We start from the raw sequence: 25,832 nt of genomic DNA on the forward strand, positions 1-25,832 counted from the left end.
CTCACTGGCTTCTGAAATTATTCTATAGTTGATGTTGGCCTAGCCCTGCAGCCTGCATAGCACATATTTGAATCTGAGATATTTGCTGCCATCTTGTGCTCACTTATAATGACCAAACCTTGCATATTTCACTGCAGTGTGCCTTATCAGAGAAGTTTTAATTATACCATATACACCTTGGTATAATATTATGCAGGCTTACCCAGTGTCCATGTTTAAAATCATTCTAATCACAATTATGCTGTTAAAGGCACACTATGCAGGTTTTTTAACTTAATATGCAAGTTTTTTAGCTTAATTTACCTTTATTTAACAGCTTCAGAGTCATTGGAATGGTTATATGACTTTTTTTTTTATATGACTGGCCGTCTCGCTTCCCCCTAGCACCTGTGAGCGGAAAAAACACCCTTGCAACTGTGGGCCGGCGGGCCGACAGCCTCAGTGTCAGGAAGTATAACGAGTGTAACGAATTGCTTTACTGCATTCAAATACACATACTCACCAGGCACCGGCTAGAAAAAGGTAGCGATGGAGTTTCTCAGACATTCATCATGACAGAGCCAGCGAAAAAGAAGCAAAAACCGAGAAAACAGTAAGGAAATTGTCAATACTGCATAGTTTAGGCCTACCTTTAACCTCACGTTATGACAAAACATATTGTAACAAACTGCACAGTTGTCTCAGAATGGTTTTTATTGGTTACGCACCAAAACACACAAACACATAATTCCGGGCCAGACCTGGCCCTTATGTTCCAGTACTAAACATCTATCTGAGGCTGTATCTAAAACACACACAAATCAACCCTAGTTATGAACAATGTAACCAGCTGCAAACATAAACACAACAGACAGGACATACAACGTTGTCAACCCACATGGTTTAGCACATGAACATTACACACATACACACACTGCACAGCATCATGGGAGCACAGTCATAAACAGCTAGGCTCAGATCATTACAATATTAATCTTTTCATTTACATTCATAAGTAAACGCACATACAGGAAAATACTTTTTAGTACCTAAACATGTGGGCCTACTACTAAAATACTTTCAACATTCAAACAGTGGGTTCCAGCACATATTGGAATTAGAGGAAATGAAAAGGCAGATGGATTAGCCAAAAAGGCACTAAAAAATAAAGAAATATAAATTAATGTTCCAATAGGGAAAGGAGAAGCAAAAACTACAATTAAATCTGAAATAATGAAGAGACGGCAACAGGAATGGAACCTAAGGCTAGACACTATTACAACAATCAGAAAAACATTGGAGGAAAAAGAATGAATATGCAAAATAGAAAAGAAGAAATAGTGTACACAAGATTAAGAATGGGACACACAGGACTAAATGCAACACTTAAACTGATAGGAAAAGGTGATGGATTATGTATAGAGTGCCAAACACTGGAAGATGTGGGGCATGTTTTGTTTAGATGTGGAAGGTACAGAGAACAGAGACAAACATGGCAAGAATTGGATGAGAGTTAATGAAAAGAATTTAATTTTTGGTTTTGTTTTGATTGGTTGTTTATTTGTTGGTTTCTGTTTTGTTATTATTTATTATGTCTAGATTTATTTTTACACCTTTCTGATTGAATAGCCAAAACCTCCAATAGCATCACTCTACACACTCCTGTACAGTAGGTGGCGGTATACATCAATTAAACTATGTAATCTGCCATTAAAGGAAAGAAGAAGAAGAAGAACATTGAAACAGGAAATGGTGTAGCCGACTTTTACTGACTTCCTTCGCACTATACAAAAACAGGTGCCCACCAGAAGAGTGCAGCTGGAGCCGAAAAGAAGAGCAAATAATAACAAGGCTTAGGATAGGCCACACTAGGCTGAACCATCATCTTCATGTTATTGGCAAACATGCCACGGGCCATTGTGATAACTGCAGGGAAATGGAGACAGTTCAACATGTTTTATTAGTTTGCCCAGCGTACAGCATAGATTGAAGATTCAAGATTTCTTTTATTACATCTCATTATAGGTTTATAATAGAGTAAAATTCGTTGTGTTTTTTTTCTCCTCAAAAAATAAATAAATGAAAGGGTGTGTGTGTGTGTGTGTAGGAAAAAAAAAGTGCCTTGTTGTCTTCAGCATGAGTTCAGCAATCTAATTGCTTGGTGAAAGAAACTACTTTGGAGTCTGGTGGTACGAGCTTTCAAGCTTCTATATCGTTTGCCAGATGGTAATAGCTCAAATAGTTCATGGTTGGGATGACTAGGATCATTCAAGATTTTTTTTGCCTAATGCATCTTCCCTCAAATAACTCCAGTATGGATGGTAGGTCACAGCCGCATATGGTCTGTGCTGTACGCACAACTCTCTGAAGTGCTTTTCTATTGTATTGAGAGCAGTTCCCATACCATGCAGTTATGGTCCCAGTCAAGATGCTCTCAATGGTGCCTCTGTAAAAAGACCTTAGGATCTTGGGTCGCATACCAAACTTTCTCAGTCGTCTGAGGTGGTACAGACGTTGTTGGCCTTTTTTTAGTGTTCTGAGTGTGACTGACAGGTGAGGTCTTCTGAGATGGTAACGCCCAGGAACTTAAAGTCTCACCATTGATGTTAATGGATTCAAACTGTTGTTCTTTCCGCCTGAAGTTAACTATCAATTCCTTCGTCTTGGACACATTCAGAGACAAGTTGTTTCCTTTACACCAATTCATAAGGTTGTTGATTTTGTTTCTGTAGGCTGTTTCGTCATTGTTTGTGATTAAACCGATTACAGTGGTGTCATCTGCAAACTTGATGATGGTGTTGGTGTTGTGTATAGCCACACAGTCATGCATATAGGAGTAGAGGAGAGGGCTCAGAACACAACCTTGCGGAGCTCCCATGCTGATGGTCAAGGAGGAGGATGTGATGGAGCCCATTCTCACCACCTGTTTTCGTCCAGAGAGGAAGTCCAGTATCCAGCTACATAGGCCGCTGTGCATTCCTAGACTCCTGAGCTTGCCGTCGAGTATATTGGGGACAATGGTGTTAAAGGCCGAGCTGTAGTCTACAAACAGCATCCTTATTGACTGTCCATGCACAATTTCAACCAAATTTTGCTGCTCTTATTTTTTCATTATTATATGTGCCCTCTTATTTACTTATTTACTTACTTTTTTGTTTACTTGAATGTTATGTTTGTCTGTGGACTTAAATTGGTAAAATGTCTTGTCTTCACCGTGGGATAGTGAGAAACGTAATTTCGATCTCTTTGTATGTCTGGAACATGTGAAGAAATTGACAATAAAGCTGACTTTGACTTTGACTTTGATCCTTACAGGGTGTGTCAGGGAGGTATGCAGTGCGCTGGTGATGGCATCATCAGTAGATCTATTCTGTCTGTAGGCAAACTGGTGACGGTCAAGCGTAGGTGGAATCATTTTGCAGATGATGTTCTTCACAGGACTGTCGTTATCCTGTTAAGCCCGCCTTAAGACTCTCTAACAAAATAGAGCGCTGTGATTGGATGAAGTCCATGGCGTCAACCAATAGAAATCCCTATGGTTTGATACTAGACGTACAGGCTGAGCAAATTAATTTGCCGCCGCTAGGGTGCGTCTAGATTTCTAGGCTAGAAGCACAAGGAAAGGAACACAACTTTTCTAGTGAGTGTTTCCCCACGGCAGGAATTGTAGGTGCACATTCAGGAACCTACACAACACGAGAACAGTCGGCATGAGTACGAGATAGGAAAAGAAAATCGTTTTCAAAGTCTGTAAGCGTGTACTGGTTAGATTTAGGTCGGGAACTTTTAAAAATGTGTTTTATAGCGTGAGGAAGTTTGCCTTAGAGTTTTGTGTTAACGTAATTGTACTTCGGCCCCGTTACTTTAGATCTCAGTTTTTGCACTAACCGGTCGGGTAACTAACTTATCCTAATGTTGCGGCTAACATTTGCTCACTTGGAAAACTTGAGTACATGAGTTTGTATTAAATAAAGAAGATAACTGTTCGTACGCGGGAAATTGTTTATTTTGCTGTTGAAACAGCTTGACTGCTTTGAAACAATGGTGTTTTTCACGTGCAATGCGTGCGGGGAGTCGTTGAAGAAAGCTCAGGTGGACAAACATGTAATGAAATGTCGGAATTGTGAAGTACTCTCGTGTATTGATTGTGGAAAAGACTTTTGGTACGTGGCATTTGACTGTTTCGGTGTCGTTATTTTTGTGCAATCTTCTGAGCATGTGCTATGTTAAATCAGCTGACTTTGCTGTCACCCTAGATGTCTAATTTATTTGAACCTGTATGGTTATGCAGGGGAGACGACTACAAGGACCATAACAAATGCATTAGCGAAGACCAGAAATATGGTGGCAAAGGCTACGAGGCCAAGTCCAACAAAGGTGATGTCAAGCAACAGCAATGGATTCAAGTAAGTTGATTAATTTATCATTCATTATTTATTAAAGTGGCTCGGTTATAGATCATATATGAAATGGCATGTAAGACACGGTGAGACGTAAGGTTGAAAACAACACTCTTTCCCCCTCAGAGAATTCATGAAGCTATGGACAAACCAGGAGTGACTCCAAAGCTAAGGGACATTCTCAAACAAGTCAGTTCGTATGACAATGTTCCAAGAAAGAAGGCAAAATTTCAGGTATGGGCCTACAGCATTGAAGACTTTCAGCATGATTTTGTTTCTGCACTTGGGATGAATTAAAAGTTTGTCTCTGAAGTGTGTTTCACTGTTTCTGTTGTGTAGAACTGGATGCAGAACAGTCTGAGGATCCACAATACCTCCCTGCATGACCAGGTGTGGGAAGTCTTCTCTGCAGCCACAACCAATGTAAGTGATTTGAGAATCTGTTTAGTCTAGGCATGCACAGATTGTGAAATTCTGGGCCGGTACCAATGTTTAAAATAACGATTAGTTCAATAACCGATATCAATACTGATATATTTTTTATTTGTTTACTTTGGTTTTGTTTGTTACTAATTATATCCTTTTGTGGCAAGGAAACTTTAAAGTGAACCATTGTCAAGCCTTTCAGGCCTTCTCAGCAATATCATACTAGCCAAAAAGGGTACAAAAGCAGCATATTTATTAACCACTGTTGAGGAATATTGAAATGGCAATATTTGTTCTGTGATCATTGAAGGGTCCAGAGAAGCAAGGTAATCAGGAAGCGCCTATAGATAAGACCAATGGGACCAGTAAGGCTGAGGAGAATGGGTCGGCACCGCAAGAAGCATCGGAGGAGGTGGCCCCTCTGAAAGAGAAGAAGAAGAAGAACAAACGGGAACGGAAAGAGGAGCGACAGCAGCAGCAGCAGAAGAAGCAGAAGAAAGCTCACGCTAACGCTAATGGCCAGGAGGAAGAGGAGCAGCAGCAGCAGCAGCAGAAGAAGCAGAAGAAAGCTCACGCTAACGCTAATGGCCAGGAGGAAGAGGAGCAGCAGCCCAGCGAGGAAGCCCCTGAGAAAAAGAAGAAGAAGAAGAGGAAAATGGAGGACGTGGAGGGGGATGACTGCACTTCTAATGGACAAACTGCTGAAGATACTGGGAGGAAAGCCAAGAAGAAAAAAGACAATTTAGATGGTGAGCACAGGTTACAGTTTGAAAGCCATCCACTTAATATTCAACTGAGTAGGAACATTTCTGAATTATTTGATTTTGCCACCATCCAGACACGCAAAATTCCGAGGTAGCAGATGATGCAGAGGGGGAAGCTAATGAAGCAAATGCCAAAGGTACAGTATCAGCTGTCTTGTAACACTTGCTTTGCTTGAATAGAAAATCATTAGCTTTATGTGCACCCAACCAATCTCTCAAGTGCTGTATTTGAAAAAAAGATTTTGTACCAAACAGCAGCATGGGTTTGGTGCAGCGGCAGCTGGAGACCACTAGGGCGCAGTGTTGTGTTTATATGGGGGTGCTGAGTCACTTTCCTGTGATCAGCATGTCAGCAAAATGTTCTCTGCTGAATCAGTCTGCATATTGATATCATGTTGGGTTTTATGTACTAAAGCCAAATATGATTTAGCCATTATAGATGGCATGGATAGATGAGTGAATCTTAAAAGAAAGAATTACATGCAGGTGATATGTTGGTGTGGTGCCAGATGTTGGCTTATGTCTTGTTCACTTTTGCTGTGCAATATTGATGACTTCTCTTTGCAGGCAAATTCAACTGGAAAGGGACGATTAAAGCAGTATTGAGACAATCACCAGATGAAGGCATTGCTGTCAAAAAGCTCAGAAAGAAGGTGACTCACCCTCTGTGTGGATATTTTTGAAAGGATCAGGGGCATTGGATAGTAATTGTATTTTTTTGTAAAGAATATTTGTACAGAGTTTGTGTCTTTGCAGTCAGAACTTTAGCCACAACAATACATTTCCATTTATATGGTTCCAATAGACCGTTCGCAAAAGCCACGCCCCCTAGTTATTGTTACTACGCCCGTCAAACTCAGAACGGAGTTGTCTAGAAATTCAATGGTACAGTAGCTGTTAAGACTGTAAAAGTTACAGCACAAGAGGCTCTTTTAGAGAGCCACGGACCTAAATTAATTTACAATAATTTACAATCCGTTGAAAGACTGCAGTATGACATGGAGACACATGTATAAAAACTCATATCTAGCTTTGTTGGGTGACAAAACTTAAACGGGAGGCGAGTGTGATTCACTGATATTAATATTAGCTTCTAGCTGTGCTAGATAGACTTGCATGCATGTTACAGACACTGGGCCATGTCATGTAAGAAACATGGTGCTGCCAAAAAACGGAAACATGGCCTACATTGCAGAGCCACTTCAACTTTATTATTATATGGTGAATAAATGTTACACTACTGTACACAGCCCACGGATCTATAAAGATCAGTGGCACAGCCCCATGCTTCTCTGACGTGACGAAGCTAGCACGTTATTAGCAGTGGTTAGCTAACTATGCTAACGTTAGTTATCTACAAGTCTCCTCCAAGTTTCAATCATATACAATGCTGCCTGGCAATGCTGAAAACAATTAACATCCTTATTTATCTGACTTACATTGAGTTGACTGTGTGGCCTAATCCACAGATGTCAAGTCAGTTTTATTTTTAAAGCGCATTTAAACATGCACAGAGCGCAACCCAAAGCTCCGCTCCACAAACAAGACACATAACAAGACAAAAGATGCCCGATGGAGTGGCATAGTCGCCAGTGTGCCCATGACATCAAAAATAACAAATACAAAAAATGCTGGACGGAGCGGCGTAGTCGCAGCGTACCCGTGACACCAAGACAGACAACAAAACAAATGAACAAATAAAAAGTAAAAAAAAATAAAAATATAAATATATAAATATAAAATATATATATATATATATTTTAAAAAGTGGGAAAAATGATAAAATTAGTCCAATTTCCAAACCAGCTGAAAAGTGTCCAAGGGCAATGATCCGTGAAAACTGCGCACAGAGCTGTGTCTTCACATGCAACGTCAACAAAGTTCTTTAGCAACTGACCAACCCGGTGAATTCACTGGCAGTCTGGAGATAACGTTAACGTTAGGCCTTGTAGACTGCAGTCTGGAGATCACTGGAAGCACAGTCTGAAGTAGTGGGCGATCGTGTAGATGGACTTTTAACAGCGACCGTTTGTTGCTCCGTGAGATTGTAGCTCTTCACCGTTAACGTTAGTCTGCAGTTGGCATGGCAGCTCGCAGGTCAGCAACAGCTCGGTGGCCACGGCAGATCTTTCACAGAGTAGCCTAGGTCCAGCTGTCCCGAGAGATCCCCTCGACCAGACAGTGAAGTGCACCGCTCACGGATGGATGGAAGGATGTCAGGCCCAGTTAGTCTGCAGTTGGCATGGCAGCTCGTAGGTCAGCAACAGCTCTGCGGCCACGGCAGATCTTTCGCAGAGTAGCCTTGGTCCAGCTGTCCCGAGAGAGCCCCTTGACCAGACAGTGAGGTGCAGCGCCGCTCACGGATGGATGGAAGGATGTCCGATGCCCAGCTAGGGCAAAAGCTAGCCATAGCAAGCTCCCAATGGACAAACGTCAACGACATCAGCTGACTTAGAAGCAGTAAAAAGGACTAAGAATAACACGAAAACTATAAAAAAAAAACATGACATTACATATAATTACGAACATTACATAAAAACAAACAAAAACATGACGCCAGACAGAGCGGCGTGTCTCGCCAGCGTCCCCGTAACCTAGCAACCAAACCACAGAGCCCAATTGATTTCCCCTCTATGACACACACACTCACACTCACACACACACACACACACACACCACAAGGATGTGGTGGAGCACTGTTTCGTTATGGTTTGCTAAGGAGTAACCCTTTACTTTAAAATAGTGGAGATCTGGGACCAGAGAATTTAATCTAATTTAACATAATTACAGAAAATGTAATCAAGATTGAAAGGCATTTTTCTGTGTATCGGTGTTGTTAATCCTACACATGTCATTTGACTGTCCTTTTCAACTCACTCAACTCAATATCACTATAAAATCCCATAAAACCGGACAAATATCAAGGCTCCCAATACATTTCTATGGAGCCGTAATGTGAAGTTGACGGGCCATGTCTGCCTGCACGGAGCTACTGGACTGCCATTGGCTCATCTGCGTTCGATGGGCGGGGTTTTGCGAACGGTCAATACAGAAGAGTTTGACATTCTGAAGAACAAGTTGAAGCCAAATTGTGACTACTTGATTTGCTCATTTCATTTCTGTACCTGTTCCACTCTTTCAGGTTCTGGCTGCATATTACTCATTCAGTGGTAATGGGAACTTCAGATCAGAGGAAGAGATCTTCTCCCTGTTCAACAAGAAAATCAACGGCAATCCCAAGTTCAAGGTTGTGAAAGACAAAGTCAGACTTGTGAAGTAGGCATTCAGTGACATTGCCCATGAATGATTCTGTCAGAGACCTATTTTTCCAAAAATCTCCCTCATGAAATGTTTTTAGTAAAAAAAATAAATGTTCTGTTAGAACCACCACATTTGCTTCTTCATTTTGACCAAATTTAAATTCAATAGAAGAGTCATCAGGTCATGCTGGTCAAAGTGGCGTCATGAACTGTCTATGGGCTTTGAATGTTAAAAGGAGCCGCTGGGCATCGAGTGGGCCTGGTTCTTCCACTCCAAAGAGCTAGATGAATCTCTTGGGATTTCTCTATTGTGTCCCTTTTGAAGAAACTGTGAGCCTCCTCACCCCAAGCCAAGACATGCCGCCGCCGCTGAAAGGCTCCTCCTAAATCGCCACCAATTTGGTGCGATAAGAACCGAGGACGACACCTAACCTCTCCTCCCTCCGCACCTCATTCAACACGGGAGAAAGGGCTGGGAAAACAGACCCTTATCTTTCGGGATTAGGCGTTTTCGGTGGGGTAGAGCACCTGAGGTAAATTTGACTCTCACGCGGGACGGGGCTAATGCACATTCCTCGGCACCCAAAACGGGGGGTTCGCTTGGCCGTCGACACAGAAGCCCCATAGAGGCCCGGCGAACGAGCGAGCGAGAGGCGGACCCCGGGTGAAAGTCTTAATGCTGGACCAATTTCCAGCAGGAGAATGAGAAGGCTGTTGGACACGCTGTAACACACACGGCTGTCCGCAAGGCACAGTTCCCTCCCTCCCATTATGAGAGAGTCCTGTTAATCCTGCATGCTGAAGCTGATCCCTATTCAGCGCGCTGCTTACCTGTAATTATATATTGCACCCTGCGGGTATTGGGGAAGATTTTACTCATGTGTTTGCAAGTATTATAAATATGTGCTCTGGCTTTAATGGTTATATCCTTATCTAGGTTATATTGTGAAATGCATATCACCACAAAGCTATTTAAAGAAAAATGATTAGACACAAAATGTACATTTTCCCAGTTTATGCTCAATGCATATGAAAGTTGTCCACATTAAGTCAGCCAGGATTGGATCTTATATGGGAGCTTGCTTTACTTTACCTTCCTCATCACACTCCATATGGCTCCCCACCTGAGGTTAGAGAATCTGTTCTGCCATTTTATTGGAGAGGCATAAAGCCTTGACTACACCATGTCAAGTTAGCTGTTATGGATGAGACTTGAGCTTGTGAAAGGTGTTTTTTGGGGGGCGAAGCCCCATTGTGCTTCTACATTTTCCTATTATTATTCTTCCGCCATGGGAGTCTATGGCGGCCCATAGAACCATCTGGTAAAAAGTTTGGCACACTGATTTGGGACAGTCCCATGATTAATTTCACCAAGTTCCATGTCGGTACCTCTAGCGCCACCAACAGGTCAACGTTGGATGTGCATTCACACATGTAACCTTTGACCTGTATGACCGATCTTCAAAAAGTATTGTTGGAATCCTTGGACCAAGCCGAGTTCAACGCACCCTATGACAACAATTTCCGCTATATTGGATTTCATCAAAAACATTCAAATAGGAAGTGAGCTCATATATCTCAGCAGCCCTTTCATGGATCATAACCAAACTTCCCACATGGACTCATCACCCCATTAGGAGGACACTCAAGAAATATAATGACCGTTGACTTCTAGGGGGCACTGCAATTAGCAAAAATGCATTTAGGCTTGTAACTCTTGATGTGTTTATAATTACAACTTACTAGGGAAGTCTGTTAATACTCTGGAAGTTCCTACGGCCGACATATACCAACTTGTGACCTCAACGTGACCAATCTTGCCGCCATCTTAGATTTTGTCCAAAATGCGTAAACGTTTTCACAGGTCACAGATTTTGTCCATTTGTCACTAAACCTGGCACAGATGATCCTCAAACTTAGTCTTAGATATGTTTTGATCTTTGAAGCAATATTCAAAAGTGTTCGTCCAACACAGCCAATCGAAATCCACTGCGAAGCCACCAAACTGGAAGAGACCATATATCTCAGGCAATCTTTGGTCGCTAAACATGTAACGTGCTCTGACATCTTACGGCCATATATCTGATGTAACAGCATTGAGTTGCCATTGCAACTCCAGCCTATCTGCTTGACCCCCCTCATTGCTGCTTGCAGCTATATTTATTTTCACAGAGCTGACAACTCTCACGCATTGACCGTGAGATTCATTCATTTGATTGGCTCCACGCTGTTGGATTCTCTGGTTGTTGCGTTGTGTTTTAGTTCTAATGTCTGTATTGAAGATGGTCAATAAAGCTTGACGGCAGGATCAGGATCGGCGATTAGATGATTTATTGTAGATGGTACAACAATGAATAACAGAACTACGGAGCCCCGGATATGTCATGGGGAAAATGTTGTGGCCACGAAATAGCAATTCGTTACCACAAAGTACTAATTTGTGGCCACGAAATATTAATTCGTTCCCACGAAATAGGCAATTTGTGGCCACGAAATAGGTAGGCCTATAGGCTGTGCACTGGACAGCTGGATGAGCAAATCAAGCGCAACTCTTCAAACAGGAACAGCCGCTGTCACACAATGGACAGGGATAGTATGGTAGAGTGCTATTTTAGGCTGGGAATGAAATACAAAGACATTTTGAAAAGCCTGGCATTGGAGGGATTCATTATTAGCGAGAGGCATCTCCACAGCCTTTTAAGAGGCAGGTCGCTGCACCGGCGTAAGTACGACTTGCAAACGAGAGAGACACGTTCGTTTTTTTATAAGGCGGCCGTGAATATTTCCATTAAAACATGCATCAGATAGCTGGAGGTGAATCTTCATTTCCCCCCCCCCCCTCCTCACTCTCACTTTTTCCCCATCCTCATCTCACGCCTTCTACCCCCACACCCATCACTGTTCCATTTCTTTGTTATTATTTGCATACGCTGCGCGCTGATGAAATCATATATCGGGCACTTCTATCTTTTGTAAAACGTCGCGTCGCAGAGGTGCGCTGACCCGAGGACCTGTGCCGAGATAGATGGACGGTCAGGAGCAACGCCGAGGCTGATGGAGAACCGGGACAAATGAAAAACTTTTTAATGAAACGTAATTTACAAAGACATTGTAAAACAATGAAAGTTAATATTTTGTCACTAGCAACCTACATCTGTCCTCTGTCAAATACAGTTGCATTTACAGCTCTGAACAAAACCGTTCAAGAGTTATTTAAGGAGAAGTCGAACGTGCGTTATGTTTCATTCGTCCCTCCTGGCTGGGACAAATGAAACAGCATGGGGGACGAATGAAACATACAGCTTAAATTATGTACACTTCCCACAACTTCAATATTTGACAACATACCATGAATGGTACTTCAAGTATGTGTTATTTTAGATAGATTGCTGCTGGGCTATATGTCTTGGTTCATGTCTGTTAACAACTCATTGCCATCATGGTAATGCGCGTATTTCGCGGTTATGGAAATAGCATGCACTATGCCATTAATATAGCTAGAATAATGCATGTTTCGAATTATATAATGTTTCTATAGTACAAAATGTTATTTCACTCTGTTTTTATGTGGTTAAAGACACCACATATCCAAATAAGTGCCCTTCATGACCCACAGGCCGTCAGTCTCCATAGGTTAACGTGGCAAAACTCGACCCCCTACCTGATATATTTGCATCTTTCTAAAACTGCTTTTCCATGTCTCACCTGCATAAAATATAGTATAAACACAGATACTTTGTGCATTGACTTAAAATAAATGGGGTTTACTGCGTGGTCGGGACAAATAGGTGTTTTAGTCGTCCCCCCACAGACATTTAGCATTATAGGCTGTTTTGCATCCATTACAAACAAACATGCAATGTGAACGTCTGGGATTGGGGAGAGCACTAAATGCTCTACTGCATAAGCATGAAGTCAATCCTTTAAATGAAAAACACTCTTTAATAATCCAAAAAAATAAACCGCTAAAGAAGTAAACTTGTGACCATCAGAAATCGTTTGATAACAGGACGGAACAGGATGGCATTTGGCTGAGCAACGGAGGTTAATATGCTCTATGTTTTGTCCAAATGATGTCTGTCTATCATCGTTGCACTTGGAGAAAACCGGAATGTTTCATTCGTCCCCCGTTTCAATCGTCCCGGTTGTACCCTACTGCAAACCAGAGAATTGAGAGCTGGTGAGGAGTGATGAGAAAAGACACGACAGGCTTCTACTGGCGCTCGATTTGCTCACCCAGCTGTCCAGTGCACGTTAGACTATACATATTTCGTGGCCACAAATTACTATTTCGTGGGAATTAATTAATATTTTGTGGCCACAAATTAGTACTTTGTGGGAACGAATTGCTATTTCGTGGCCACAACTTATTATTTTTTTTCCCCATGACATATCCGGGGCTCTGTACAGAACACAGGTTAAGTCTCAAACAGTAAAACTGTGCAGAGTCTAACAGTTGTGGTTGTTATTAGAAGCGGCTGCTGAGCTTTCCGACAGAAGATGCTCCTTGGGTCGCTTTCTCGATCCGTCTCCGTGACAAAGACTGTTATACTAAAACATACAAACGTCAATCATGCCAACGTGGCAGGTGCCAACCAGTGTACAAAACCCGGCCCTGGCCAGATGGAGATACAGTACTAGCCCGAATAGGCAGACATGCTGTCTCCCTCGGCCCATGTTATCACTGATGTTCCTCGGATGTTCCTAAACATCGGCCTGTATGACCTTCCTGCTGGTACACAGGCCTAAGGCACAGTTATGTACAATAAAATGGACCTCTCCCCGTTGTATACTACACACAGATGTAACATATGAACACATCAGAATACAGAGAGAATACCCCAGAATTCTACAGTCCCCCCTCTTGATCAATCAAAAAACAGATTTTTTATATGCATGGATTCCAGTTGCTGCTACTGGAAGAAACTGGAATCCATGCATTTCCACTGAATTATTTTTGGAATCTGATCCCTTATCATACCTGTTCATTCTTACTCGTTGCTCGACTTATCGTGACTAAATTCAAGATGGCTGCAAACGCTAAACTTCGTGAAGATACTGTCTGTATAAATCGTCTTGTAAGTAAACTACCAGTGCTTTTTCAAAGTTCTCAATGTCTCGTTTTAAATGTCAGGGCCCTCGGAAGTCTACCAATGAAGTGTGGAGATACATTGAGCCTCGTAAATTGGTGTAAAACAGTGATTTATTTGCATGGCTAGCCCAATGCCGAAGCACCACTATTGAAAAAGCTGTTGGTAGCATCGGCTAACTAGCGCCAGATTTTGGAGTGCAGGGGACAAGCTGAGATGGGCTATGAGACATACGTTCACACTCGGTATCATGTTTCAATACACTTTATTTTGAGTTTTTGGGGGCGATTTAGACAGATTTTTGGAGGATAAAAATTTTCAGTGTTTAGGAATAATTTGGATCCTCAAGTTATTTCTGAATTCCACAATCATTTTGGAAATAGCTATTCACTGGCCCTCTGCTGTGACACAATTGAGTAACAAAGGGAAGAACTAGCCTCTACTACTCCTCACGGTCCTCATCCGTTGTCCTGTCGCCGTCTTCTCCAGACTCTTCATCCCTGTCCTTCTGCTGTTTTTGCTGTGTAAATATATTGCCACATGTAACATCACTGCCTTTGCAGAAACAATAACTAGTACAGGCCAGGCCTACAGCTGCACTTTCCAGATACATGTACTGTATACACAGTTTTAACCCAGCTTTGCAGTTACAGCTGATAACATCTAACAAATCAGGTGGAGCAACAGGACTTGAATCGAGGGTGGGCAAGTTCCTCTCCTTTCTTCATACCTGTCTTCTAACTCCTTCCAAACGTGGTTATATCCACAGCCGGTGGATCAGGACGGTCTGCTGCTTTCCAAAGCAGCACCTGTAGATGGGCACGTTTTCCATGGAGGAGCAAGTTGCGTTCTGTAGGAGACAGTGTCTTCAGTGCTGGAGGAGCCGGGAGTGGGAGACCTCACCGCCAGGGATGAATTACTGCACGGGCCTACCAGGCCCGGCCCAGGGGCCCAAGGGGTCAGGGAGCCCTGAAGCCCAAGCCTTTGCATGAAATCATTGCCTCAATATCAACACATCAGGATGTAGGCTATGAATCTGATTGAATTTAGTATTGGCCATCCCCAAAATGCACCAGAATACAGGAAATCACATCAAACAAATGGGGGGTTTGGAAGGACCTCCAAACCCCCCCTTCCACATATGCGACAATTAATGGGGGGCCCTTAATACATCTGGGCCCAGGGGCCCGAAAGTTCATAATCCGTCCATGCTCACCGCTAGGTGGAGGCCCAAGCAAAAAGATCCGAAGAGAACCCTTGTAAGGGGTACTAAAAAGCTTACAGAGGCCTACGGATTACGGAGACCAGCCGTCGCCTGGGCCTGGCTACGGGAGGAGTGCTTGCCTGAAGAGGGTTTTGATGCAGTAGCCACAGCGGAGAAGGACTTCACGCGACTGGGAGAGCGGTCTGAGGAAGCGGCCTTGGAAAATAAGGTAGTGACGCTGGCCTGGACGCTGACTTCACCGAGAGAAGACCTTGAGCCCCTGCCCCCGCCGGACAGCTTTAGGCTGGAGTTGGCGGTGGCCCTGGCTGATGAGGTGGTGCCTTGAGGATGGTTGGCGGAGCCTGTTCGAGTCGGCCTGTTTGCCGGTACTCTTTAGAAAAATAAGGGAAAAAAAAAGTTTGTTGTGTGAAATCCGATGGCACGAGCCAGAGAGAAGGTCTAGGCCTTGGCGCGATTGTGGCGGTGTGGAGTGGCCGGGAGCAGCGGAGGACAGCTCTGCGACAAGGCAGCAGAGGAGGGACGCCAACGTCGGTAGCTGTAGCTGTGCGCAGCGTGGTCCGGCTGCGATGGAACTGGAGTCTGCTGCCCCGACTGGCGAGACGACGGAGTGGAGCATCGGAGGTGCAGTGCCGGGGAGTCTGTGGCAGTGGAGGCTAGGCCCCGCCAGGTGTTGGAGGAATGTTGCAGTGGTGCACACTGTGAAAGTGCGACCTGAGGGCGTTCTCTGAAGGGAGCTGGGGACGAGAGGCGACAGACCAGGTGACTGCTAGCATGCCCCGCATTGGGCCACTGGTGGTTGTGGTTCCCCAGGGTGAGTAGGGCTCTTGCGGTGTGTGCACCCCACCTGCTGTGTGGCAGTGCCAGAGACTAATTGCTAGACTGAATGTGTGACGCCCGCGCCGAGGATGGCAATGGCTTGTTGGGGGAGCTGTGCAAAGCCAGCGTGCTGGACTGTGCTCGAGATTCCCACGATGTTTCGCGCTGTGGATTCTGGGAGAACTGAATGATCATCTCAATACCAATGTTTCCCAAAAGGCTTGTCCCAAGGAGAACAGTATTACCTTAAACACACATGAGGAAACTGAACAGTCCAATCACCGGACTAAAATGTTTCAAAATGAGTAATTTCGGATTTGTCTGAACTGGCCATCATGTATCCAATGATATCGGCAAATGTTTGTTTTCCAAAGTAAGAATTTCACTTCACCATGCACCTTCGACAATGAATAGCTCATTACACTTATGTTACTGTTGAACGTAGGCCTAACTGGTATCATTACAAACATTATTCGGTGTCCTAAACACTGGCATTTTATGGCATTGTGTCATGTAAGGTCGTTGCAAAATCTACAGAAATGTGTGAGGTGGTCAGCGGGGGACAATTGAGACACACATTGGATTGTGTTATTACTTGCATTCCACACTATCCACAGCTGTGGTATCGGGGGCAGGAGGATTACTGTTAAAGCGCAGGCTTTATATAAAATTCTTCAACAGAAGGCCTGCCTCGAATGCAGGCTTGCCCAAAATAAAGGCCTGTGGTTTGCGCAGCCTACAGTAAGTAGGTTAAATAACAGACCCGCCACAATGTGCGGTATGATGATTTTTTACGAGCAAGATGTTTTTGGTGCTCTGCGTGTTCTTAAATAACAATTATCAGTAGCCTAATATTCGACCATTATTTTGTGTAAATGGGCTATGCATTGGGTTAGACACCAGGGGCCATATTCACAAAGCCTTTTATCTTACCACTAGGAGTAGGCTACTCCTAAATAGCAATAAAAGATTTTAGCTATAGGAGTTTCTCTTATTAAGTTATTCACAAATCCTTTCAGACCTAGGCTACTCTTAATAAGGGAAAATGACAACTCTTGAACAGATTCTGGAGCTGAGCGCTCTAGAATCTTTGACTAACAGTGTAAGAGTCAGTGAGTCTTCGTTGCTATGGATGACGTCAGGGGCGTGCAGAGACCTTTGAAGGGGCAGGGGCTCAAATTTAAAAAAGGGCATATGGAACAAAAGTTTCAGAAAACGTGTTAACTTTATTTAAAACTTAATTTTGATTACAACCCAATAGAGAATACATAGGCTTCATGCAAATTATATCAAAATAAAACATCTTCCATCTTATTGATTAAATTCAAAGCTAATTTGAATAGCCTAAAAATCTAGACCAGTGGTCCCCAAACTACGGCCCGCCAACTCATTTTGGGTGGCCCCCCAAAACATGTCAGTGGTATATAGCATCTGGCCCGCATGGGAGTACGACATCGTCAAAGTATAACCTCCTTAATTTCCCCCATTCATTCTCTATGGCGAGTCTTAACAGTACAGATGTAATACTCTTTTTGTTGTTTTGCCGCTGTTTCGCGTTTGCCATAGAAAACAGAATGAAATGTAGGCCTACTGTACCTGCAAACAATGTAAGAGGCCTATGATGACTGCATCAGTGCTCAAAGTATTCTAAAAGTGTATCAATTAATTGTTAATAACTAACTAACTTTTATTCAAGTCATATTTCTGGGATAATTACAGTGCATGAAAATGCACTGTACTGTTATTCCAAGGCTTTTTACAGTGCATGAAAATGCACTGTACTGTTATTCCAAGGCATTTTATTAGAGTGCATGAAAATGCACTCTACTGTTATCCGAATTCTTCTTATTATAGTGCATGAAAATGCACTATACTGTTCTTCCAAAATTTCTTATTACAGTGCATGGAAATGCACTGTACTGTTCTTCCTAGGCTTCTTCTTATTACAGTGCATGAAAATGCACTGTACTGTTATTCCAAGGCATTTTATTATTATTACAGTGCATGAAACTGCACTGTACTGTTATTCCAAGGCTTTTTACAGTGCATGAAAATGCACTGTACTGTTCTTCCTAGGCTTCTTATTCTTCTTCTTATTACAGTGCATGAAAATGCACTGTACTGTTCTTCCTAGGCTTCTTTATTATAGTGCATGAAAATGCACTATACTGTTCTTCCAAAATTTCTTATTACAGTGCATGAAAATGCACTGTACTGTTCTTCCTAGGCTTCTTCTTATTACAGTGCATGAAAATGCACTGTACTGTTATTCCAAGGCATTTTATTACAGTGCATGAAAATGCACTGTACTGTTCTTCCTAGGCTTCTTACAGTGCATGAAAATGCACTGTACTGTTCTTCCTAGGCTTCTTCTTATTACAGTGCATGAAAATGCACTGTACTGTTCTTCCAAGGCATTTTATTACAGTGCATGAAAATGCACTGTACTGTTCTTCCTAGGCTTCTTCTTATTCTTCTTCTTCTAACGCGTTTAATGCAGCTTCAACCGTTTAACGTAGAAACTTCATTCAAACTATGTTACGTAGGTCTTACTTAGGACATGGGTGCTATGTATTTTTCAGCTTTGTAACTTTTATACTTTTTAAACTATTAATTAAAAACTAGTCAAAATTTCCCCATAGACTTAACATGGGCTGATGACATCACAATAGAGCCGTTAAGCAATTAGAATCCTATGGCAGGTGTTCGGGCCACCTGGATCAACTGCCAGTCTCAGGCTTTAAGCATACAAACTGGCCCTATTAAGACTACACATCCTGTTCAACTGCTTCCTCTGCCAAAAACTGTTTCAAAATAAAAGTCCTCACTACAATATTTCACTGTTAAACAATGTAACCCTTTAAACTACTGAACTTTTTAACTGTTCAGCCATTGTAACTGTTACTTGTCATCAACTATGACTCCTACCCACTGTAGCTAGTTAGCTAAGTTAGCTAAGTCACATAGTTAGCATGTTAGCATGCTAATTAACATGTTTAGCAAAACTGCTAAAAATGATTAGCTAAGTTAGCTAAGTTAGCTAAGTCACATGGTTAGCATAGTTAGCATGCAAGCATGTTTGCATGCTAGTTAGCATAACTGTTAAAAATGATTAGCGAAGTTAGCTAAGTCATATGGTTAACATAGTTAACATTTTAACATTGTTAGCATGCTAGTTAGCATAGCAACTTGGTTATCATTATTATGTTTGTTAACATAGTTAGCATAACTGCTAGCAAACATTGGAGCCATTCCAACTGTTAGTTATCGTCAACTATCTGCCTAAATAATTTAACCATTTAAATTATCAACCTATTTAATTGTTCAGTCATTCCAACTATATTAAACCTTATCTACCAAGCAAATAATTTAACCAAATAAACCCATCATATTTTTGCATTTTCATGCACTGTATTTCCTTAAGGAAATGCTTTTCTAGTTATTTCTATTTTTTATTCACTCGTTCAAATGTTCATACAAATTCACAAAGTTCTCATCAGGTGAGTGAAATTGGTCATTTCAGATGTTTTTGCCAGCACTTCATAAAACTCTCATAGTTGGAGAACTTCAAGCAATATCCTACATATACTTTGTTCACAACTTGAGCTGTGTATGCAATGACACAGAGTTCAGAGTTCACACATTTTGAATAAAATATACTTTTGGGAATGCTATTTTTTTTATTAGTATTATTTCATTTGAGCTACATTTTACACTGATATGGCATGATTGCAATATAAACACAGCTAACAATGGTATTAAATTGCAGTAGCCTATGATTAAATGTAATGGAATATTCAACTAAGGTAGACTGCTGTTGTTCACAGCACTAAGCTATTTATGGTTACTAATATACTCTGGCCCTCTCTTAGAGCCAGGCATAGTGAGCTGGCCCTTGGAAGAAAAAGTTTGGGGACCACTGATCTAGACGCACCCTAGCGGCAGCAAATACGTTATTGCCTAGTCTGGCTTGTCAGGCTATAATTTTAATGTTTATCACAGTGAACTACCACCATTAGCAAGCTGGTGTCACGTTGCAGATTCACATGCTGTGAGTATGGCCACTGAGTGAAATGACTCATAATGTAGCCTAGGCCTACTGTAAACAGAGAACAACGTGTGGAATTGGGTTAGTTAAACAACTACAGTAGCCCATGTCGTCGGCTTATGACTATTTAGAAAAGGTTTACCTACTCTGTTTTATGAACTAGGTCTATAACATAGTAACCTAAACAGAATATGATATGAACGTTCAGCCTTAGATTTTCGAAGCTGCCAGGTTATTGAAATGGATGGATCATGACATGGTTAAAACGGGTTTGATAGCCTACTTCATTAAACATGAAACAACTTTAAACATTTTATTCTCTATCTCTAAGCTGAATACTATTGCATGTTCAGATAGGCTAACTGCCAAGTGACCTTACCGTGCTCCCAAACGTCTCCTGCAGCACTGTGCCTGCGTGCACCTTCTGAGAGTTCACTGAATGTATGACGTCACGGATTGGTGGCCGCAAGGCATTTCAATTAACACAGAAAATTGTTATTTTTGTAAATTTCTGATTTTCACAAACTATTAATGAGACATTTAAGGGAATATTTATGTTGGAACTAGCGGAAGTATTACAAATTTTAAAAAGTAAAAAACGGGTCTTGTCAAAAGGGCACTTGGACATCAAAGGGGCAAAAGGGCAGGTGCTAGAGCCCCTGTAGCCCCCCTTCTCTGCTAGGCCTGGATGACGTTATTACTCATGCACGAGCTTGACTGAAGTGACCACCTTGATTGGCTGATGATTGTAACGCGGGAATGATTCCAAACACCTCCCTTACGATGAGTGGCAGGTGATAGGTCTGAGAATGCGTGCGCTACACAAGGACAGAAGATGATGAATAACTGAATAAAAAGGCCTAGCCTAAATGAATCAAGAGTAAGGCAAAACAAATAGCCTAGTAGCCTAATGAAACATACGGATTGATGTAGTATCTTTGTAACATTATTAAATTAATCTGTTACTATGCCTACGTTTGCAAAAGAGAACCTTTTAATTTGATTCACAATAATGTTACATTTAATTTACATGTTGACAATGAGTAGCCTAGTTTTGGTTGTTGTTGGTGGCGTTATTGCATGTTAGTTATGCCTACAATGCAAAATTGCTTCCTCACGATTGGAAGTTCCTGTAGCCGCATAGGATTTCAAAACAGGCAAAATGAAAAAAACGGTTTGTGAATAGGTCTGTGAGTTAGGAGTCCTCTTGACTTCTTTTAAGCCATCACAGCTGGTGGGAAGGTGTGATTTGTTTGGGGCAGGGCCGAATTAACTGGGCACAAATGTCTGATGGCCCCCCCAGTCAACGTGAATCGGGTGGTCAGTTAATAGGCTATGCCGAAATAGTTTTCAACATTTTGAATATTAGTGTCGGGTGAATTAGGCTAGGAAAGGTTCTCAAAGTAGCCTTATGGCTGAAAGCTGCTTGGGATCCCCCCTGTCAAGCAATATAACCATATAAACGCGCGCACTCATTGTTTCATAAGGAGTACATTCGGCTTTGTCAGAACTGAGCTGTGGACGACACGGCACGGCATGCCCAATTGAAAATAAATTAACGCAACGCAACACAGACCCCGCTTCTCTCGCGTCAGTCACTGACATGAACGAAACACAGAACCCGCTTCTCACGGCAGTCACTGACAGTAGCCTAGAATAAATGCATGGGGAAAAAACACTTCCCCATGACAAAGACATCGTAAAACACTGAAAGTTAATATTTTGTCACTAGCAACATACATCTGTCCTTTGTCAAATGTGTTATGTTCCAAGTAGCCTATGCGTAATTCTGCTTCATAAAGTTGAACAAATACATTTGCTTATTTCACAGAAAAATATAAATAGCCAGTTAGGGTCTACAGTGCAGAGTTGGTAGCCTAAGTTATAGTAGGCCAACTTGGAGTGAACATACAAACAGGGGAAATTCTTTCTCTAGTAGCTGAGTAGCCTCATGTGCGCACGTAGACATAAGGCCGAACATGCAAGCGCCAATGAATCGTGCGCTCACGACAATCACGCCGTTAAACTTAAATAGGTTAACATCATTCTAAGTTCGCCTTCAAGCAAGGAAAACAATGATTTGAAGACATCTGTTTCGTTGGAAGGGCAAGGGGTAGCAACAGGGCAACACAGAGACAGGCCCGATGGCAGGGCTGTTATGAGAGTATTAAAATATGGGATATTCTACGGGAAAACATTAAAACGGCAAGACAGCGGGTGGGGGGGGGGGGAGTTAAAATACGTGAGAAACACGGAAAAAGTTGGCATGCATTGTTTCGGTCCCCATGCACAGGGATTATTTGTCATATTATTAATATGATTATTTGTGAAATTGTGCAAACAGGCGCAACACATTTCAAAAGGAAGGACTGGCAGCATGCAAGCTCACAGGAAAGATTGATTTAAGAACGTTATCACAGTGTGTGGCTGTGGCGCAAAGCAGCGTGGGCGGAAGACAGTGACAATTGGCAGGGGAGGGTCATGTCTTTTTTAACAATTCTGTCGGAGGGTCATTTCTAGCAGGCAAGGGAGGGTCATGCAACTTTTGACTGAAGCACTCAAAATTCCTCCGGTGGCCCCTTCAATAAATAACGAACAGTCCCTAGATTGCTGCTGGGCTATATGTTTTGGTTCATGTCTGTTAACAACTCATTGCTGTCAAACGCGTAGCCTATCTCGCGGTTGCATCCAACCAACCTAGCGCCGCTACTTGGCATTGGAAGACACAATAATGGGCTAAGGACAGAGCAGGGGCCTATTGCACAAAAGCAGAATTAAGACATCCGGGATAAGTTACTGAGCTGCGCTCAATGAATCCAAAACACGACCGTACAGGCTTAATTGGTTGCACAACGAGCAAGCCAGGATGAGCAGACACGGATTCATCAAGCCAGGTGAAACCTATCCTGGATAAGTGCGCGCTCGCGGCTCCCTCAAATAGACCCCGCCACCGATCACAGATTCACTGATTTACCATGGCAACTAGAGCGTGTGAAGTAGGTAGATAGCCTTCTCACAACAGCAAGAAACAGCAACACCTCTGTTAAGGAGAATATTGCAACTAGTTCCGCGACCACCACGCGTGAAATGGTTGTTAGGCACTCCCGTGACGTCACATTGTCGCATATGCAGATCGGGAATGGCGAGTATGTAAAAGTTATTTAATGATCACAAACGTTTAAATAATGACAGTGGGTCTAGGTATATGTGATAACAATGTGTAGTGGGCAGTGGAAAAAATATTGGTTTCCGTTTGTGGTGACTGCTGACTGAGATAAGGGATGAGATTAAATAGATCCTGGAACTTAGCCTGGTCTGGAGCAGGCTAGCTCCACAGAATAAATCGCCATGGTAACTTATACCATAACATATCCTGCTGCCCCCCATCCCGCGTTTGTGCAACTGGATCACGGATAAATTGAGCCAGGATAACCAAGATATCCCGGCTTAATCCCTTATCCTAGTTTTGTGCAACGGGCCCCAGGTCACCACTAGGGGCATACAAACAAGAAGAAACACAAACTAAATTTAATCAGGGGAAAACAGTGGTCAGGCTGTCACGCTGACAGCCAGCTGTGATCTATAGCAAACAAAAGAACAAGATTTTACTAATAAAATACATCATCTTCAATCATCACATACATGCTACATAAGTCATCATTTTACAGTTATAAATACAAAGAACTTTTAATCAGTACAAAATGTATGCATTTGAATCTTAAAATATAAATAACATACAAATAGATATATCTTTAGACCCATGTACCAACCCCAATCATTACTACATGGTTAACTGGCAGTACAAGTAAGCCATTGCTGCCTACCTTGGCCTTGTTTGTGCTATGGGCAAGAGGCCCGAGGAGTCCGAGTGGAGGAGGGAGGGCGCGTCGGCTATAAATGGAAAAAAAGGAACATTAAGCCCACCATAAAGCTAAACACTATGCATCATCCCCCCTTACCGTCACTAACCAAGCAGCCCAAGGTTTGTTTGTTAGTTAGCAAGAGAAACAAAGATAGCTAAAGCCAACAGACTACGATACTGCAGTTCAAGGTGAAACACAACTGCATACGTTAGCCTAGTATAAAAGTCCACCTACCGATGTCCAGCGTGAAATAAGCACAAGAAAACGCTCCTGTCCTCCAGAGTAGCCTACTGCCAGCGACGGCAACTTTCATCCCACGAGTCTCGCAGAACACCTTTAAATTTCCAGGGAGTGTTGTGCCCATTGGTTCCGTGTCATTCCCACAGGTGGGCACAATTAGTGTGCGTCTAATCAGTAGGCGTGCTCACAACTGGATAACAGATAGGCCTAATAAGGTGTTCCTCAGGCAACTGGTTCCCTGCAACTTCACCTGTGCTCCTGAGAACAAAGTTTCAGGTGTAATCATTTTGAATCAGCTTTAAATTCAGATACATATCATGAATTATTCCATTGGCTCGTTTAAGCCTCCCTTTGGGGCTAATCAACAGAGCCACTAAGCACATCATCTCTCACCTTCCTCTGTTGTAAACAAAGCGCCAGCCATTCTACCTCATGGTGAAACTATGGTAACTGCCTTTCACAACTTGTTTCCCTGCTTTGTGTCTGTGTGTGTTTGTTACCGTCAGGGTGTGACTGATCTTTCTTTCTCTCACGCACCCATTTCAGACAAAATATTCGGTCACAGCTTACTTTATGCTCCATGTGAAGAAACAAATCTGCTTAATATTTGTAAAATGTGGAAGACGAGCACAGCTGCACCCGGAGAGCAAGCTTCAATCTGAACGCCAGAGTAATCCTTCTTGAAAAAGCACACACTGGATGTGCAGTACCTGGTTTCTCTCTCTTTCTCTCTCCCTCTCCCTCCCCAGGGTAAAGATTTGTGATTTGAGTACTTCTAGGCTTACTGTGCGGTTAAAAATACTCCCCGCTAAGCCCCTCCCTATGATCTAGCTTTTGTTGAATCCCTCCCAAAAGACGACAAAGATATATTTTGTATCGAGCTCTCTGCATGGCATTGAGCAACATGTAATGTCCCTGTCATCAACTGGAACACACTTTGCTGCCAGCGCCCCAAACCCCCCCCTCTCTCAAGCTATTTAGGGATTGGCTGCATATGAATGTAGTGTGATGTATATGCATTAATTCAAAGTTGCCCGGAAAGCGGATGGCTTTGTGCATCTGAAGTAGCATTAGTCATGTAGGCTGGCATGGCAATCTCCAGGGAGCTCATTTGTGCATTTTAAAGGTGAGTTGTGTTGTGAGGACATGTGTGAGTGTGGCCCTTTTCTAGCCTCCAGCTGTGCACCTGTCACCTCCTAATCTTTCACTCTTGTCTACCGGAATAACTCACAGTGCTGCTATGACAGACAAGGGCTCATATTTGGACTGAACAGATATTCGCCATTATTCATATATCAAAACACCACAAGCACCATTCCCTCATCTTAAATAATCAATTTAAGAGGTTCTGTGGGGGAAAAAAAGTCATATCATGACAACTGACTCAGTGCTCTCAATCATTGGCCTCATTGCATCGGTGTTTAGTTTAGCACAGATTCAGGATCAGTAGGTATGCCACAGTGAATGGCACTCCAAAAGGACACAGTATACTCGACGATGCAGTGGTCACAAAAGTCACCTGAGTGCCAGACCAGTTTACTGGTGCACGGCACTAGTTGCAGTGTTCTGAACAGAGATGTCTCTGCTGGGGAAAGGCTTTCGCTACCGAGTACTGACTCTACTCTACTCTAATGTCTGCTAGTGGTCAGCTGGTTGGGCCACAGGTCCAACTGTCCTTGCAACTGAGCCCCATCCCCAGCAGCTTTAGAAGGAAGTTTCTT

The 25,832-nt window shown here is 42.6% G+C and overlaps 1 protein-coding gene and 1 long non-coding RNA gene across 3 annotated transcripts; one reads left to right on the plus strand and one right to left on the minus strand.

Annotated features, from left to right (window-relative positions):
• The first annotated feature begins 3,609 nt into the window (after positions 1–3,609).
• On the plus strand, positions 3,610–8,959 carry lyar (Ly1 antibody reactive homolog (mouse)). Its single transcript, XM_042074304.1, has 8 exons — positions 3,610–4,142; positions 4,271–4,385; positions 4,506–4,613; positions 4,719–4,802; positions 5,116–5,554; positions 5,644–5,706; positions 6,137–6,222; positions 8,712–8,959. The coding sequence occupies exons 1-8, from the start codon at positions 4,021–4,023 to the stop codon at positions 8,847–8,849; spliced, it is 1,155 nt and encodes a 384-aa protein (XP_041930238.1). The 5' UTR covers positions 3,610–4,020; the 3' UTR covers positions 8,850–8,959.
• Positions 8,960–23,447: 14,488 nt separating this feature from the next.
• Positions 23,448–24,642, minus strand: LOC121694255. 2 transcript variants are annotated; one of them, XR_006025712.1, is made up of 4 exons: positions 24,505–24,642; positions 24,106–24,369; positions 23,833–23,899; positions 23,448–23,588 (listed from the first exon to the last, which is right to left on the minus strand). It is a non-coding gene; the product is annotated as an uncharacterized LOC121694255 (long non-coding RNA). The 2 variants fall into 2 exon arrangements; XR_006025711.1 differs by having other exon boundaries at positions 23,448–23,899.
• Between the last annotated feature and the right edge of the window lie 1,190 nt (positions 24,643–25,832).

This window comes from Alosa sapidissima, chromosome 20 (assembly GCF_018492685.1).
Source record: "Alosa sapidissima isolate fAloSap1 chromosome 20, fAloSap1.pri, whole genome shotgun sequence".
Taxonomy (NCBI): Eukaryota; Metazoa; Chordata; class Actinopteri; order Clupeiformes; family Clupeidae; genus Alosa; species Alosa sapidissima.

Bases quoted from the DNA above. Each gene is read 5' to 3' on its own strand.
- lyar (XM_042074304.1), top strand. From the start codon at position 4,021: ATGGTGTTTTTCACGTGCAATGCGTGCGGGGAGTCGTTGAAGAAAGCT. The intron at 5,707-6,136 runs GTACAGTATCAG...TTCTCTTTGCAG, and splicing joins TAATGAAGCAAATGCCAAAG to GCAAATTCAACTGGAAAGGG. The intron at 6,223-8,711 runs GTGACTCACCCT...CCACTCTTTCAG, and splicing joins TCAAAAAGCTCAGAAAGAAG to GTTCTGGCTGCATATTACTC.